The 16,835-nt window shown below is 44.6% G+C and overlaps 1 protein-coding gene across 14 annotated transcripts in view; it reads left to right on the top strand.

Moving 5' to 3' along the window:
- The window catches only part of NAV2 (neuron navigator 2), a 702,045-nt gene that overhangs the window by 465,745 nt on the left and 219,465 nt on the right, over window positions 1–16,835 (top strand). For all 14 annotated transcript variants that reach the window (XR_004424298.1, XR_004424299.1, XM_033118993.1 and 11 more), the window contains exon 4: window positions 14,816–14,888. Coding sequence is in view for 12 of the 14 variants with exons in the window: in XM_033118993.1 (XP_032974884.1) it covers window positions 14,816–14,888 (73 nt within the window). In the remaining 2 variants the exon portion in view is untranslated. The remainder of the gene's footprint in view (window positions 1–14,815; window positions 14,889–16,835) is intronic.

Below are 16,835 nucleotides of genomic sequence, written 5' to 3'. Positions count from 1 at the left end.
TTTCTTATAACCAGCCCATCGTACTCATTTGTTACCTGCCTGTACACACGCCCAGCCCACTCATACACACGTGGGCTTTTTCAGCTCCAAACGATTGTATTCTTATAAGTATCATAGGCTTCCTCAAGAATGCTAAGCACTGTCGTGGTGGTTTGAAAGATCCCTGTTCTGGGAGCGTTTTGACTTTGAAAGAATGCCTATAAGTGTTTATATTGCTTTAAATAATTCCCGCACCTGGATATTTAAAAAGCACTGTAAAAGAACCTAAATGTCTTCCACAAAACATGTCCAAAAGGATATGGAAGAAGTCACTCCTTCCTCTGTGAAGTTCCTTTTGATGTAAAGATTGGATTTGGTTTCGAGGGATTGATTACTTGCCTTGTCACACTACTGAGGACCACGGGCAGGGAAAGTGACCAAACAGTGTTCAAGAGTGATAGTGAAGTTCCTGCTGTTCGGTTGTTAACGCTCCCTGTTTCTAGAGGGTTGTAGCTTTAAAACACTTTGTGTTAAGTGTTCACATTCCAACTGTGCCATTTAACAACTGCAGTTTTAGGAAGACACTTAAACACTCTGTGCCTCCATTTCCCCATCTGGAAAGGCTGATAATATCTACCTTATTTAGTGGTGAAAATAAACTGAAATAATAATGTATGGAAAAGAACGTATCCCAGTGCTTCATGTTTTTTAAGAGTACAAGTACTGGTTTCTTGTGAAGCCTCTATAAGGCTTTCAAGAAAGGGCTCATTGTCCCCATTTTCCTGAAAGGAAAGCTGAGGCTCAGGGAAATAAAGTACCTGAGCTATCCAGGAAGCCTTGAGAGATCCACAGTTCCCCAGACTTCACCTCTGGTCCTGTGAAATCTTTCATTTCCCTCTCCCCCGTTCAAATGTCCTCTTAGTAATGGCTTCCATCACAATGCAAATGACAACACTTTGACATGAGCTAGTTTTTCCTATGAGTAGATTTCATGGGCAGGAAGGGTTCCCACATGGGCATGAACGTGGTAGCAGTCGTGTAGAGTTGGATGGGGTGGCAGAACGGAACCAAAATCTCATCTTTCTCACCCTTCCCTCTGAAGGAACAGGAAGGCAAGAGAAGGGCATGAGACCTGGTTTCCTTCACTGTTAAGAAGGATGACTAGTGCTTACCTTTCATGGGAGGTTTTGAGATGTGAATTAACTTGGAATTAAAGGCTTCTCTGGGGCCCCCTCCTGCTTCTTTAAGGGGATCATGCAAAAGAAACCCTAACTAAAGCAGAGGGCCTTTAAGTGTTAACCTGTCGATGAGATATTTCTTTTGACTTGCTCTTTTTCTCTATATATCATCAGTCTTGTGAGACTCCATGAGAGAGACTTACAGAGATTTTATTCTGAGTTTCAGAATTTACTGGTGATTTGTTTATTAATGGCTGTAAAATGCTCTATGTTTATGATCACCCAACAGTTTAATTTTAGCCTTTAGGGGAAGGGTGTCTTCCTAATGCATTGATATATAAGTAGAACCTTATGAAATGGCCCATGTTGAACCATTTTTTTACTCACAAAAAGTGCAGTGTTATCTGGTTCAACTAAATACTTGACAAGGACGGAAATAATAACAGAGATTAACATTATATGACAAGTTAAAAATTGTTACTACTTCTTCACAAGTGCATTAGCTATCATGTAGCCTTGGAACGCTCAAGGATATCCTGTAATAGAGACGTTCCTTGTCTAGTTTGCTCTCTTCCGGTGGACTTGGACCGAACGTTCTCTGACATTCTGGCTATGGCAGTAAACAGAGTTGAGAATTATTTTAATATTAATAATGTTCTTAATTATTTTAATTGTGTATAATTTCTGATTGGCATATAGCTCTGCCTTGATCACAGATTTTTTTTTAAATTTTTATTGGGGAACATTGGGGAACAGCGTGTTTCTCCAGGGCACATCAGCTCCAGGTTGTTTTCCTTCAGTCCAGCTGTGGAGGGCGTATCTCAGCTCCAAGTTCAGTTGCCATTTTCCATCTTTAGTTGCAGGGGGCGCAGCCCACCAACCCATGCGGGAATTGAACCGGCAACCTTGTTGTTGAGAGCTCACGCTCTAACCAACTGAGCCATCCGGCCACCCCAATCACAGATTTTAAAACTTGAAATTATTAACAAATCTAGTTTCTCGGTATAAATTATTTTGTATACTACTTGCCAAGCCTCCCAAATGATATACTAATGATCACCAGTGGTCTAAAATTCAGGCTCAGCTCTTTAGCCATACTACACACAGCTTTCGAAATAAAAAAATAGAAGTAATGTAGGTAAAAGGTCCTAGTGTTATGTCTGGCATATGATTATTCCCTACTCATTGCTAGGCACATCTGGAATTGGAATGGAAAGAGAAAGGCAGTTTTTGAATTCCATCTCCTGCAGAAGTGAACACTACAGGGTGATACCTGCAGGCGGAAGGTAACAGAGCAGTCACCTTCATTCCAGCCATCGCCACAGTGTGAGAGCAACGTGGTCGCAGGATTCTGAATTGAGTACCGAAGCCTGCCAACTTATCTACTTGGCTTTGCTTCCCTGGTAATTAATGCTGCCAGGATGGTCTTGACTTCCATACCTGCTATCCTTGGCATTTCAGGGTTGGAAATCCATGGATTGACCACTCGTGAGCAACCTAGAAGAACCCTAAGCTACAGACATTAGCAAATTGGCTGAGCCACAAAACTGAATTGCCCAGGCTGGTGTGTGGGAGCTAGTCCTCAGATGGCTGAGCAAGTCTAGCTCTTGGCCTCTTTTACAAATTACCCCATCACCCTGCTCCTTTACGTGTATTTGTTTTGTGGGTGAAATGATCTATTCTAGTGGTTATTTCCAAAATTGAGGGTTTGCTGCACTCTGGGGGCATATCAAGGATCTGCTGTTTTGTTTTTCTTTTGCATGTATATAGTCTGTCTCTTGAAGACTTTGGGGTGGCTTATGGGCTTCAGCATGAACATATGGCAAAGATTCAAAAAGAACCCAGACCTTCTAAAAAGAGCATAGTGAGTCCGTGTCAGGCTTTTAAGTAGGTGAGTTGATGGGTATAAGTTAGCGCTTATCGTGTCAGTGAGCTGTTTAGTGGGGTGAGGTTTGGTTACAGTGTGTTCCTGCCCAGGAGGCTGTCTGCTGCCTGAGGGAAGGACCTCACTGTTTTGTCACCAGTGTTTCCCCTTCCCCTAGAGCTGGGCTCACAACTCAGTTATTGCTTTTCAAGGAATGGATGAGGCTACCAAGTTTTATAGTTCCCGGTAAAATTCCCAAGTGCCGCTCTTCTCCCTTTGGTTCAAGAGGCAGCCACGTGTTTGGGGTCCAGGAGTCAGAGTTTTCTTGTGAAAGCTGGAATCTGAGTTTGTATCCTTCTCTATACATAAAGCTAAAGTTTTCTGCCAAAAAAAAAAGCATATATATAAACAAATATATATATATACACATACATAATACATGTACGTGTGTGTATATACATATATATTTGACAAACAAAACTGTTTGTTTAAGTTCTTAGGGTTTCCCATGTAACTTAGTAGAGGAAACTGACCAGAAAGCTTTTGGGCAGAAAGTGCTGATTCTGACGGGGTCAGAATGACTTCTCGCTTCAAGGAACTCATTCCTGGAGAGGCTATACGACTGTCACATAATTTAGCAAGTCTCAGCGTGTCACCGCTCTGAAATGGTCTTTCACTTTCAGGAGAGGCCAGGGATATCTAATATTCTGCCATTATGACAGAAGGCATTGGGTGAGGGAAGAGCCTTTTTAAAGCTCTATTTCAAGTTCCAGACCCTTTACATATGTCAACCCATCTATTACTCCTCAGTAAGTCTAGGAGCTAGTTATGAGTACTCCTACATTACAGGTGATGAATTTGAGGCTTGAAGCAGTTACTAATTTTCCTCGGGCCTTCTGGGTCATCGGTAAGGGAACAAGAATTCAGTCTGGAGTCCAAAGTCCGTATTCTTTCAACGGATAATGTCACCTACTAATTGTGATGGAATACAAGTACCACTGGGAAGAGGTAACACATGGGGAGCCAGTGGCAGTCCCTTATGCCTTGGTGTGAATTAGTTAATTAGTGTCTTTTCAAGAGAGGGGTTGGTGCGGGGCAGGTACGACTTCAGGTGATGGAGAGGGCCCGGAGTCCTGGATAGCTGGGCCTGAGAGGAAAGCCAGGAGGAGGAAATGGGAAGCAGCCCAAGTAAACTGGTCTGTTTTGCCAGGAGCCAATCCCAGAGACAGCTTTGGGTATGTCATGGCCTGAGAACTCACGTCAAAAATGACAACCCAGTAACAACAATTGCTGGTTATTGGACCCTTATGTAGTACCACACATAGAGCCTCCCATATAGTGACAACCCACCACCTTGTGTATTAGGTGTCATAATGCTCGTTTGACAGGTCAGGCTGCTACGGTAGCTTGCTGATCATAATTTAGTTAATGGCAGAGGTAGGATTTGAACCCGCATTTGTCTGACCCCAGAGCCTGAGTTACGTCCTCTAAATCTCACTCCTTAGCCCTCTCCACTCCCCTTCAGCATTTGTGTTCAGCTCCTGACTTAGAACAGTCTCTTTGGGAGGACTGGGAAGTTAGAGGTCACACCTCTAAGGTGGTAGCAGGAGAAATGATGCTCGGAGTGGTTTGCTGAATAAACACACAGAGGCGTCATTGGGCCTTTCTGACTGCTGATCCCAGTGGAGTTCTCCCCTCATCGTGATTGCCAGCTCTGAAAGGGGATGCCCTCCCTGCAGAGCTCACCTGGAAGGGTTTATTATGGGAGCCTTCAGAAGAAGGACTAACTTCTAGAACGTACGCTGCAGCTCTTCTCCCAGATTTCTCTTTGTTTCAAGGGAAAAATTGAGAAGTCAGAAAATAATAGGACAATGAAATATTCTAGGCAGTTGGAGGGAAGGCAGAAAAAGATAGTCACTGGAGGAGTTTGAGATTCTTGTTTTTGTTGTTTTTTCTCCTCTAGACAGAATTTTTTTGTACCCATATGGACTTGCATTTGCTGTAACAGCAGAGAGACTCCCACAAAGTTTTTCTTTTAAAGGAATTTTTGACAATATCTTGGAAAGCTGAAGTTATAAGTACTATAAACGATAAGGTGGATAACATTGCCAAATTGTAGGAAGGAGCTGGGCAAGGCATTAAAGCAGCAAGAGAAACAGACTGACAGAGGGTCTCAAGCCCCACCCAGGCCCTGAGTCCCACATTCTTCAACCTTCTGCTTCAAAGCCACCAAGAGAGCGAGAGCTGACTTGTTGGAAACTTTGACGTCTGAATGGTCCAAGCTGGGACAGAAGGTACAGAACCTCTTGTATGGCTGGACAAAGATGGTTTCAAGCACCAGCCAAGCAAGCAGCAGCCTGTGGAGCTTCCCAGGGGAGATGCTGCCCATGATGTCCCCACCTACAGTGTTTGAAATGCCGCCATGCATTTCCCTCATTCTGGGGTCCCCTCTGTAGGATTACGATGGGAGTGTCTGGACCCCACCAGCTCCGTCCAGGATGCTGGGCCCCAGCACTGACCTAAGTGGACCCAAACAAAACAAAACAAAAACCCAGGAAGCTGGGAAATCATGCATCACACAGTGGCCCCTAGCAACGCACAGGAAAGAGACACCACCAGTGAGACGGCATTTAGGAGGGCATTTCCCCAAATTGCAGTTTGCTTTTTTTGTTTGGTTGCATAGTTGGATTTCTTTCTTTTCTTTTCTCTGTTTATTTTTGGAAGGAGCCAGAGGATGGAGTGTCAGCAGGGTTAGATAGGAAACAGACCTTCCTAGTAAGTAGCACATGGCTCCAGATGCTGGCATTCCCTCCCAGACCTCCCTGTCTCTGTGCCCCAGCCCCAGTGTCTCTGGGGCTCCACCTCGAGGACACGGCTTCAACCAACCCTGATGTCCTCAAGCGTTCAGACCCAAAGGGCATGGCCTCCCTTCTGTTGCCGTGATAACGGGGCCGTGACAAGCCTTTCCTAAGAACTGGAAGGACCCCTGCCTGCTCTCCTTCCCCATGTCAGCACCTGAACGCGGCCCTGGCGGGCCAGCCTCTGCTCTTGCTCAGTGTCCTCTCTGCCGCTCTCCTCCCTTGCCCATTGGCCTCCAGCCATTTCGACTTTCTTTTGCTCCCCAGAATGTGCTGTGCTGCATCCTGTGTGGATGCCCTCAAGCCTTAGCTCCCTCTGACGCGTATCTTCTCTTCTTCCCACTCTCAGTGCCCAGCTAACTCTTAAGTCTCAGCTCAAATTCCCCTTCAGTCAACACATTTTCTTGGGTCCCTATGCATGATGTGGTCCATGCCATTCCAGGGGCTACTTCCGTGACCAGAACGGACAAAAAGCCTTATCTCTGTGGACCTTCTACAGCTATCTCTTCCTTCAGAAAGTCTTACCTGATCTTCTCTCCCTCCCCCCACCCCCACCCCCCCGGCTAGATCAAGTCTTCTAGTACATGACAGATGTTATTTGCACACTATTTATTGCCAGTTCCCCTGCATTAGACTGCAGGTTCTACAAAGTCAGGGATTGTATCTGTTTTATTCACTGCTATATGCTGAATAACAACCAGCACACAGCCTGACACCAGTAGGTACTCAGCAAATATGGTAAAGGAATGGATGAATGATGATTATTTTTGTTGGCAAGTAGCAGTATCAGGTGTGAGGATCACTCACGTTTCTGGAAGGAAGTCATTGGAGCTGTTGGATGAGGCTTGTGAAGAAGCTGCAATGTGCTTTCCAAGTCCCCGGAACTTGCAAGTTCTCAGTCATCCTTCTGTGGGTCCCGGTCTCCCATTGCCCAGGCTTCAGGCATTTCATGATTTTTAAATAAACGGCTATGACCATGTCTGACTTGACTGCAGCAGCTGTTTGCCTCCCCTCGCAGTTTCATCCTCCCAGGAAGGAGATCTGCAAGGGGTCTGCTGAGAAACTCTTAACTCATAAAAACTAGCACCCCATTTACTCAGTATGCCCCGAGCCCCCTCTTCCTGTGGGCTGTGGTGGCATCGGTAGAGATGATCTTCATTTGTATCCATCATTTTCATGTACTTTAAACTCAGCTACACTGGTATTCAGAGAAAAATGCTGCCATGACAACTGCCACAACAGATGGTATTTGATCAGTCTCTAAGCTACAGAGGAGATATACAGCAGCGCTCCCGAGGTTTGCATATTTTACGTTATCGTGAGCCCCAGTCCAGCCTGAATCATGATTGAAACGTGAAGTTTTCCATTTGTCTCTTCTACCCCCCCCCCTTTCTCTTTCCAGTTGTTTGGCATTTGTTTTGATTTTCCTTGCTCTCTGGCTGTCTTGGGTGGAGATCTACGTCTGGATGTGGGAGACGAAGGCTAAAACATACGTAGTCCATGGAAGTTGCCCTGCCAAGTCTAGAGTTCAGAGACTGTTGAGAAACAATTCAACATTGGCACAGAGGTCCTGGCTGACACGGGGAGAAAGGCTTACTTGCAGGCTTTTTCTCTTGGATGTTCATGGACCACACAGCGTGGAGGCCACGTATGGCCCCCAACAGAGGGACGCCCTGTGGAGGACATCGGTCTTTGTCTAGCCCCTCACTCCATCTCCTCGTTCATCTCGCGTTTTTCTGCTCCCGGGGTCTCTGAGCCACGTTGTGGTCCCACTTCCAGGCTTCGAGCCTCCACCCCAGCTAATACCGTCAACTCCAGGAACTCCATCCCAGAGCTCTTGGACCCATTGCTATGGCAACAACTGCAACAGCCTTCTCACCCAGTGCTGCTCCCTGCCTCCCTCAGCAACACTGGAATGTCAAACTTTGCAGATTTTTTTCCAGCTAATTTTGGAAAGGAGTTTATATTGGCTGCTATGTGTTAATGAACAGCTTTGGTCATATTTACATACTTTGCTGGTTAAGAGTCTTTTCCTTCGCTCTACCTCCCAACTTGAACTCGGTCCTCATCTTGCACTACGTGTCTGTATCACACATGAGCCACGAGCCTCATAAAAGATGGGCTCGAGAATACCCCTGTACTGTGTGCTGGGGTCCTGCCACCAGTCCGTTCCCAGGCCTTTCCTCTCTTGGGGTGTGCTGGGAGTTTGCAGTCTCAACAGTACACGAAGATGGATTGTTTACCTGGAAGAAAATCTCAAGGTGAATTTTAATCACAAGAGAGCCTGGATCAAAGACACATTCTCCCCTTCTGATCTCATTCCAAGTGAAGCCAGGAGGTTGGAATCCACATCTGACCCTGTTCTGTTTCCCAGCCCCGCGCTCTTCCTGGGGTGCAGATGAAAAGCGCGTGGGTCTCGGCCACCTTGTCAGGAGTGATTTTTAACCTTAATGGAATATTATTAAAGAGTGGATTTGAGACTCAGGAATGTTTTTTGAACTCCTCCTGTGAGGAGAGAATTCATAGCAGAGGGGGAAAAAATTCAAGGCACTTGATGGACTTATGGATCGTCCTTTAAAGGATGGCCCAAGTTCTTATTTTCAGTTTTAACATTTTCTGGGAGTACAATCCCGCCATCCTTATATGGTTCCCTGTTTCATCTCCTCTTTAGGAGAAAGAGTTTTTGGTGTCTTTTGGGCTCCTTTCTCCACCTAATGAAGAAAGATCCTAATGCTTCCCTTGATGATGTATTCTGATTCTCCCTGAAATGGATGGAATCGGGTTGTTGGCGGCGGCGGGGGGGTGGGGGGGGCAGGATAGGGGATTGTTGAATGGCTCTGTGGACCCTAAAGAGAACTATCACGTCAACGTGGGCTCCTGGACAGGGAGGAGAACTCCGGACCACCACTGTCAGGAGAATCGAGCACAGTTATGTCGATTGGATGAATGACTGAATGAATCGTATATATAACTCTGGTTTCTCAACCTGGGCACCTGGACATTTTGGATTGGATAATTCTTTGCTGTGGGGGGCTGTCCTGTGCTAAGCATCGTAAGATGTTTAGCAGCATTCTTGGCCCTCTATCCACTGGATGCCAGTACAGTTCCCCAAAATTTGGGTTGCCAGACATTGCCAGATGTCTCCTGAGGGACAAAATCCTTGCCCCTTTTCTCCCACTCTCCCCCACCCGGTGGAGAACTACTGATCTAAATTATGAAATTCGTTGAAAGAATCCTAGGGCTTTAGAAAATGAACAGGAGGAAAAAGTATTCTAGATAACCTATTTATAATTCTTCATTCCTTTAGTGGAATTTAACTTTAAAAGGAAGCCCAGTAGATGGCTGAATTGAAGTGTACCAAGGCTAGCCTTGCCAAAAGAAATTGCTATGTCCTTTAAATGATCCTATGTGCATTGAATGCTCCATGAATGTGACAAGTAAATGTACTTTTTGGCTCTTGAAAGGAAATTTCCACAGAACTACAATATGGTAGTCAGGCAGTGCTTTTTCTTGAATGTGTTGGTGGTGTCTTTTAATTTAATAATCACATTGCTGCACGATTGTTGAAATACTTAACCTACCCATGTCAGCCCAACTACATGACACATGCCTGGATAAATATCAAGTGTACTGTTTTTGATTTTGCATTAACAGATGCAAAAAGCTTTCTCTTTTTCTCGTTTTCAATGGGGACATAATTGTCAAAGCCTTGCTTATCAGCCACGTGCATGATATTAAATAAAGAAGGAGGAAAAGATTATAGGAAGAGACACGGGATAGAAGAGGAATTTTATAATTTTACCATGATTTAAATACTAATGCCTCTTTGTGGGGACAACAGATCCTTTTGACTGGTTTTGTTTTGTTTTTTAAATAATTTTTTATTTTTCAGTTACAGTTGGCCTACGATATTATACTAGTTCCAGGTGTATAACATGGTGATTAGACATTTATATAACTTACAAAGTGATCACCCCAATAAATCTAGTACCTGTCTGACACCAGACACAGTTATTGACGATCTTCCCTATGCTATACTTTACATCCCCATAACTGTTTTGTAACTACCAATGTGTACTTCTTAAGCCCTTCCCCTTTTTTACCCATCATCCCCCCAAATCTCATCCTATCTGGCAACCATCAAAATGTTCTCTGAATCTATGAGTTTGTTCCTGTTTTGTTTGTTTATGTTGTTCTTTAGATTCCACATATAAGTAATATACAGTATTTGTCTTCCTCTGTCTAACTTATTTCACTCAGCACAGTACCCTCTAGGTCCATCCAAGTTGTTGCAGGTAGTAAGATTTCATTCTTTTATTATGGCTGAGTAATATTCCATCGTATGTATGTACCACTTTATCCATTCATCTATTGATGGACACTTAGGTTGTTTTCGTATCATGGCTATTGTAAATAATGCTGCAGTGAACATAATGGATGCATGTATCCACTTGAATTAGTGTTTTGGGTTTCTTAGGATAAGTACGCACAGTAGAATTACTGGGTCCTTCTTTGTCTATTATAGCCTTTAAAGTCTACTTTATGTAAGTGTTGCTACTCAAGTTTTTCTGTTTGTTTCCATTTTCATAAAATGTCTTTTTCCATCCCTTTACTTTCAGTCTGTGTGTTTCTTTCAATCTGAAATGAGTCACTTGTAGGCAGCATATGTAAGGGTCTTGCTTGCTTATCCATTCAGCCACCCTGTGTCTTTTGATTGGAGAATTTAATCCATTTATATTTAAAGTAATTGTTGATAGATATGTAGTTATTGCCATTTTATTATTCACATTTTTAAATCTTTTTTTCCCCTTCTTCTTCTTAAAGAAGTTCCTTTAATATTTCTTATGATACTGGTTTGGTGGTGATGAACTCCTTTATACTTTTCTTGTCTGGGAAGTTCTTGGTCCTTCTGTTCCAAATGATAGCTTTGCTGGGTAGAGTAATCGTGATTGTAGGTCCTTGGTTTTCATCACGTTGAATATTTCGTGTCAGTCCCTTCTGGCCTGCAAAGTTTCTGTTGAGAAATCAGCTGACAGTCTTATGAGAGCTCCCTTATAAGTTACTAGTTGCCTTTCTGTGGCTGTTTTTAGGATTGTCTCTTTGTCTTTAATCTTTGCCATTTTAATGTGTCTTAGTGTGGGCCTGTTTGGTTTCTTCTTATTTGGGACTCTGTGTTTCCTGGGCTTGTACCCTGTTTTCCTGAAAATAAGACCTAGCCAGACAATCAGCTCTAATGCGTCTTTTGGAGCAGAAATTAATATAAGACCTGGTATATTATATTATATTATATTATATTATATTATATTATATTATATTATATTATATTATATTATATTATAATAGTAAAATAAGACTGGGTCTTATCAATTTTTGCTCCAAAAGACGCATTTGAGCTGATTGTTTGGCGGGTCTTATTTTCTGGAAAAACACGGTATGTCTATTTCCTTCACCAGGTTAGGGAAGTTTTCCATCATTATTTCATCAAATAGGTTTTTAATTCCTTGCTCTCACTCTTCTCCTTCTGGTACCCCTATGATGTGAATGTTGGTATGCTTCATGTTGTCCCAGAGGCCCCTTAAGCTGTCTTCATTTTTATGGATTCTTTTTCTTTTTGCTGTTCTGATTGGATGTTTTCTGCTACCTTAGCATCCAAATCACTGATTTGATCCTTTGCTTCATCGAATCCACTGTTGATTCCCTCTAATGTATTCTTTATTTTAGTGATTGTATTCTTCATTAAGAATTTTAATGGTTCTTTTTTATGTTTTCCATCTCCATTTTTAGGTTTGCTCTCTTTGTTGAAGTTCTCACAGAGATCACTGAGCATCCTTATAACCAGTGTTTTGAGCTTTGTATCTGGTAGATGGCTTGTTTCCATTTTATCTTTAGTTCTTTTCCTGGAGTTTTGTTCTGTTCTTTCATTTGGGACATGTTTCTTTTCTCTTCCCTATGTTTGTTTCTATGTATTAGGTAGTGCTATTATGTCTCTCGGTCTTGGTAATGGCTTTATGTAGTAGGTGTTCTGTGGGGCCCAGTGATGCAGTCTCCCTGGTCACCTGAGCTGGGTACTGTAGGTATGTCCCTTGTGTGCATTTTATGTGCCCTCCTGTTGTAGTTGAGCCTTGATTGCTGTTGGCACATCACTGGGAGGGATCAGGCTGATTGGTTGTGAGGACTGGCTGTGACTACAGTGGAGAGGCTATTGTGCAGGGGCTGACCCTGTGGAGCAGGGTTCGCTTTAGTGGGGTTCTGGTGCCTGCTCAGTCTGCCCTTAGGGTTTGTCATTTGTGGAGATGGTTGGGTAGTGCTATAGTGTGGCCTGAAGCTGGCCACAGGTGTGTTGGTTCTGGGGCCTCTTGGGAGGGGCTTTGTTGCAGGCCAAGGTCATCTGCTGCCTGTGCCTTGCCCAGGGCCATTTGGTATGACTAGAAAGTGATCTGAAGATGGTTGCTACTCACGCTGGGCTTGGAAGTGCCTGGGAGAGGCTAACCTGTGAACTGAGGCCAGCTACTACTCGTGCCAGGGTTGGGGCTATTTAGAAAGACGTATGGGGCATGCCAAGGCCAGATGCTGCCGTTTGGGGTTTGTGAACCTTTGAGGGATTTTAAGAAAGTCGGCAGCATGAACCAAGACAAGCCATTTGTATGGCAGAGCTACTGGAAGGGGCTTGGGCATGCCTGTAAGTTGGGTGGGGTGGGATCTCAGAATCACCAGGGCAGGGTGGACATGTTCACCGAGACTCAGATACGGCACCTTTTGAGCTGCTGCCCTAGAGCTGGAGCTCAGAGCAAGTGAGTCTGTCAGCAAGTAAGTCTATGTATGGGCCCTTTAAGAAGAGTGCCTGGGACTCCAGCAGCCCTGGCTCACTCAGCCACAATCTCCGCCACTGGTTAGGAGAAGTTCTCACCCTGGCCCTGGAACCCAGCGCTGGTGAGCTTGATGTGGGGATGGGACTCCTCAGGGAATGGGGACCTTGAGCTGAGATATCCCTCCCAGTTTTTTCCACGTGGGTGTGGGACTAGTCCCTTCCATGTCTCCACCTCTCCTGTCGGTCTCCACATGGCTTCACCTGTATGTCCTTAGTTATAGGACTTCTGTGCAGCTACATTTAATGTGATTCTCAATGATGCGTGTTCTATAGTTTAGTTCTAATTTTGATGTGGTCTTGGGAGGTGGTGAGCATAGCCTTTACTTACTCCACCATTGATTTTGGTGTGTTACTACTGTGTACAATAGCATAAATAAGGGCTGACAAGTTATTTTCTCAAAAATGAGGTTTTGTAATAGGGTGAAATAGCATTTAGGATGATACTTTTTATTACACTTACAAATGGAAGCAAATTGCTCCAAAACACCTTCCACAAGTCCGGTCTAGCCATTCTCTTCCTTTCCTTCCCCTCCCCACTTCCCTTCATGATGGTAGCACCTGATTGTCGCTGTCAGTCATCCTGGGCTGGAAGGAAGAAAGAGTTAAAAGCAATCTTTCTGTGGTAGTGGCAGGTATAACCCATAGCATCAACATTTATTTAGTTTGCAGGAAATTCCCTTCTTCCACTTTGCCTTGAGATGAAAAAAAAAAAAGTTGTCTTGAAGGTGAGCTGGAGGCTGGGAAAGAAATGGAATCCTGAGCTAAAAAATGCAAGGATAGAGTTACCTCAAGTTCAGGGTTGAGTGGATTCTTCTAAAATGGGTGCAGTTTTAGTCAGGTGTCCCATAGCTTAACTTAAAGCGTTTGAAAGATGTGAAGACTGAAAGTAGAGCAGGAAAATGCCAGACATCTGGGGAACCATTGATGTGACCTTCAAGAAGACTGCTGGAAGACTGGAGCATACTCTACTCAAATTAGAGCTCTTAAAATGTAGACACTTCATTCTCTGTGGCTATGAAGGAGCCATCGGGATATTGCTTGGGGGAGGGGAGGGAGAAAAATCATATGTATACCATGTACTGCGGAAGACAGTCATTTATTAGTTCAAAATACATTCCACGGGTTAAATACTGGTTCAGTCATAAGAATGTTGATGGTGCCTAGGAAGTCAGGTGGGTGGTGCATGGTTGTGGAGGTAAGGGAGATTGCCTTCGTGAAATGCAAACTGTATGAAATTCAAAGATCCTTGTGCCAAGTCAAAAACAGTTTCTTTTATGTATGGTCACTGTTGACATTAATCAAGCCCGAACATTTTCCTGTGGACCAAAAATAATTAGCTCTGACAACTGAATTCAAATCAGACCTTTAGGAATGACCTAATTGTTCTTTCGGGAGGGTTGTACTTTGGCTCACCCTTTGCCATGGCATCAGCCCTGGCAAAGATGGGAGGCCTCCCGGTCTCTGTCAGGTGGGTCCCTTCTTGCTACAGAAAACACAAAGGACAGAGGGCTTCCGTGAGGTTGCAGCCCTCCCTGCTCATCTGCAATGCCTGCCATCCTGAGAATTTTTTGAATAAACACTATCCAGATTCCTGCTGAAATTCCCATTCACCGTTTGTACATTTGACTTCCTGCCGCCTCAGTGGCTAGAAATTTCTCCGAGCTGCTAGTAGAGAGGTGGGTCTACTAACCTTGTCCCACCTCTGTTTTTCTGGAAGCTGCTCAAGTTTTTAGGATTGCACTGGTGACAGTGATCCTTATAAAAGCTCCAATTCCACCCTGGTTATTTTTGGCAGTCGTGAGCAACCCAAGGCCTCAACTTTTGGCTCTGTATGGTTGGTATATTAGGTAACCTTTTCCTGTGCAAGTACAGACAAAGCAGAGAGAGTCTTGACCTGCATCCATCTGTCCATCCGGTGTTTTCACGTCCTTCTGTTTTTCCTTATGAAGAACCTTAGCGAATGCACAAGGAACCCTCTCTCTGACATAGCACTTTGTTTCTAATAAGAGATGGCTCTGGAGAAGGTTGAACATTTATTGAGTGTATATTGTTGTTTCTTTCCTCCTAGATTGAAAATATAGATGCCTGCTTGAATTTCCTGGCAGCTAAGGGAATAAACATCCAGGGGCTGTCTGCAGAAGGTAAGTCAGCACTTGTCAAGAAGCTGCCTTTTCATCATTAGAAATGCCCACCTGTTACTTATTGATGACATGACTATGGTTAAAACAAGAGATGCTGGTGGGCTCTTCTGGTTTTTTCCTTCTGGTTTTGATGTAGCTCAGTGCTTGTCTAGACTTGAGCATGCCAACTTTTTGACAACCTAAAGACTCACTCCAAGAATGCATATTCAACCATGCTGGCCATGTCTGCAAGACACTGAGGGAATTGTGAGGACACAGCCGCTTCTCTTTCAGAAGGGCTTGATCAAACAATGCTGATTTTATTCACCCGACTAGCAATTCAGTTAATTATCAAGCCAGGCCTTATCTGTGGGAGAGAGAACACTTCACCACAGAACGTATTTAAAGTGTACAGTTCCCAGGGAGCAATGCCGAATCCTTATCTCTTACTTTTATTAGAGGAAGCAGTACTTTTTTTTTTAGCTTAAAAAAAATAAAAGCCCTTGATTTATTAATGAGATGCTACATTTTGACATCCCGATTAGTTTTTAATTAACTCAAATTTCGTGGCTAATTAGCACCTTACTGTTTGCTGGTGGTTTTCTATTCAATTAGGTATTGGTCTGGAGATGGCTGGTCTAACTTCTCAGCCTCTTCAGGCAACATCTTGCTCTGGAAACGTTTGTGCTCTCTCTCCTATTTGTAAACACAAGCAGCTGCCAGCTCCAGAGCTGCCATGGGCCCCGGCATGCTCCCAAACTCATTAGGCTGCACCTGCCTCCACTTTTCCCAGAACAGGTAAAGCAGTTTGGGCTTTAGATGACATCCCCTTTCCCTAGCAAAGTTGCGTTTTGAAAAGATGCCTGTTAACACGGACTTAGGACTTCGGTGGTCAGGTCGGGTAGGTGGTCAGGGTGTGGAGGAGGGGAGCAGTGAGGAAGAACACAGCCCAACCAAGCAGGTAAGTTTGCAAAGGTGATGGATTGCAATCCAGCCGGTTCCTTGCCTCTGTTCTGCAATTCAATGGAAGTTTGCTTTTCCTGGCTGTGTTTCTGAGCTGCAGTCTCTTCCAGTATTTGGGGTGGGTGGCCACTACCGGGGCCTCGTGGGTGTGTCGTGTCTCGGAGTGTGGCTGTTGGAATTCCCTGAGTGGGAACTGGAATGAGCTGGGCCTGTCCCAGGTCAGGCCTGGTCTCACTGTTTCCAGAGGTCTCTGAAGCAGCTGTTGGGTGGTGCGTCGTAATCCCAGCTCTGCGGGGGCGGGGGAGGGGGGTCCTACGTGGGTTCCTTTGCCCTGGGGTGTGAGCCTTCCTCCATGGGGATGAGATCAGAGAGAAATGAGGTGTGATGTGTACATTGCCGGGACATGGGTGATTGGTGGTGGTGTTTCCTTGGATAGGTAGGGAGATGCAAATTCCCATCCCCAGGAACATGTTATTTCCTCCTGGTGGAGAGTTCTCATGCTGGCCTGTAGGTGGCAGGCATGTGCTCCGAGTTTCTGGGCGTGGTGGGATCCAGGTCTGGGCCCCTGGGCAGAGCATCAGCTGAGACTTTTACAGAGTCTTGTTCAGCAGAAAGGGCTCGATGGGCCACTGGCCACTCTGCCATCTATCTACCCAGTGCCCTGCTTTCTGCCTCGGTTATCTCCACCACCACCCCATCCACCTGCCGCATCCTCTGTGCCTTAAGGCATAGAGAATCTAGTCAATAAACATTTGTTGACTGAATAAATACCAGCTGCGCTTTTAAGGCTTTTACACATATCACGTCCAGCTCTCACAACTGAAGTTGGAATTTCTAATAGGCTGAGTTTACAGATGAGGAAACCTCGGCCTAAAGAGCTTATGAGTGACGTACCCCAAGGGCTGTAGCTGGTGTGTGGCAGAGTCAGGATTTGCACCCAAGTCTGTGTGATTTCAGAGCTCATGTTCGTGGCGTCTTTGGGGACAGCAGATGGATTAAAATCTA

This window comes from Rhinolophus ferrumequinum, chromosome 11 (assembly GCF_004115265.2).
Source record: "Rhinolophus ferrumequinum isolate MPI-CBG mRhiFer1 chromosome 11, mRhiFer1_v1.p, whole genome shotgun sequence".
In the NCBI taxonomy this organism is placed as follows: Eukaryota; Metazoa; Chordata; class Mammalia; order Chiroptera; family Rhinolophidae; genus Rhinolophus; species Rhinolophus ferrumequinum.
The sequence above is the reverse complement of the archived record's forward strand: the minus strand, read 5'-3'. Positions and strand labels throughout refer to the sequence as shown.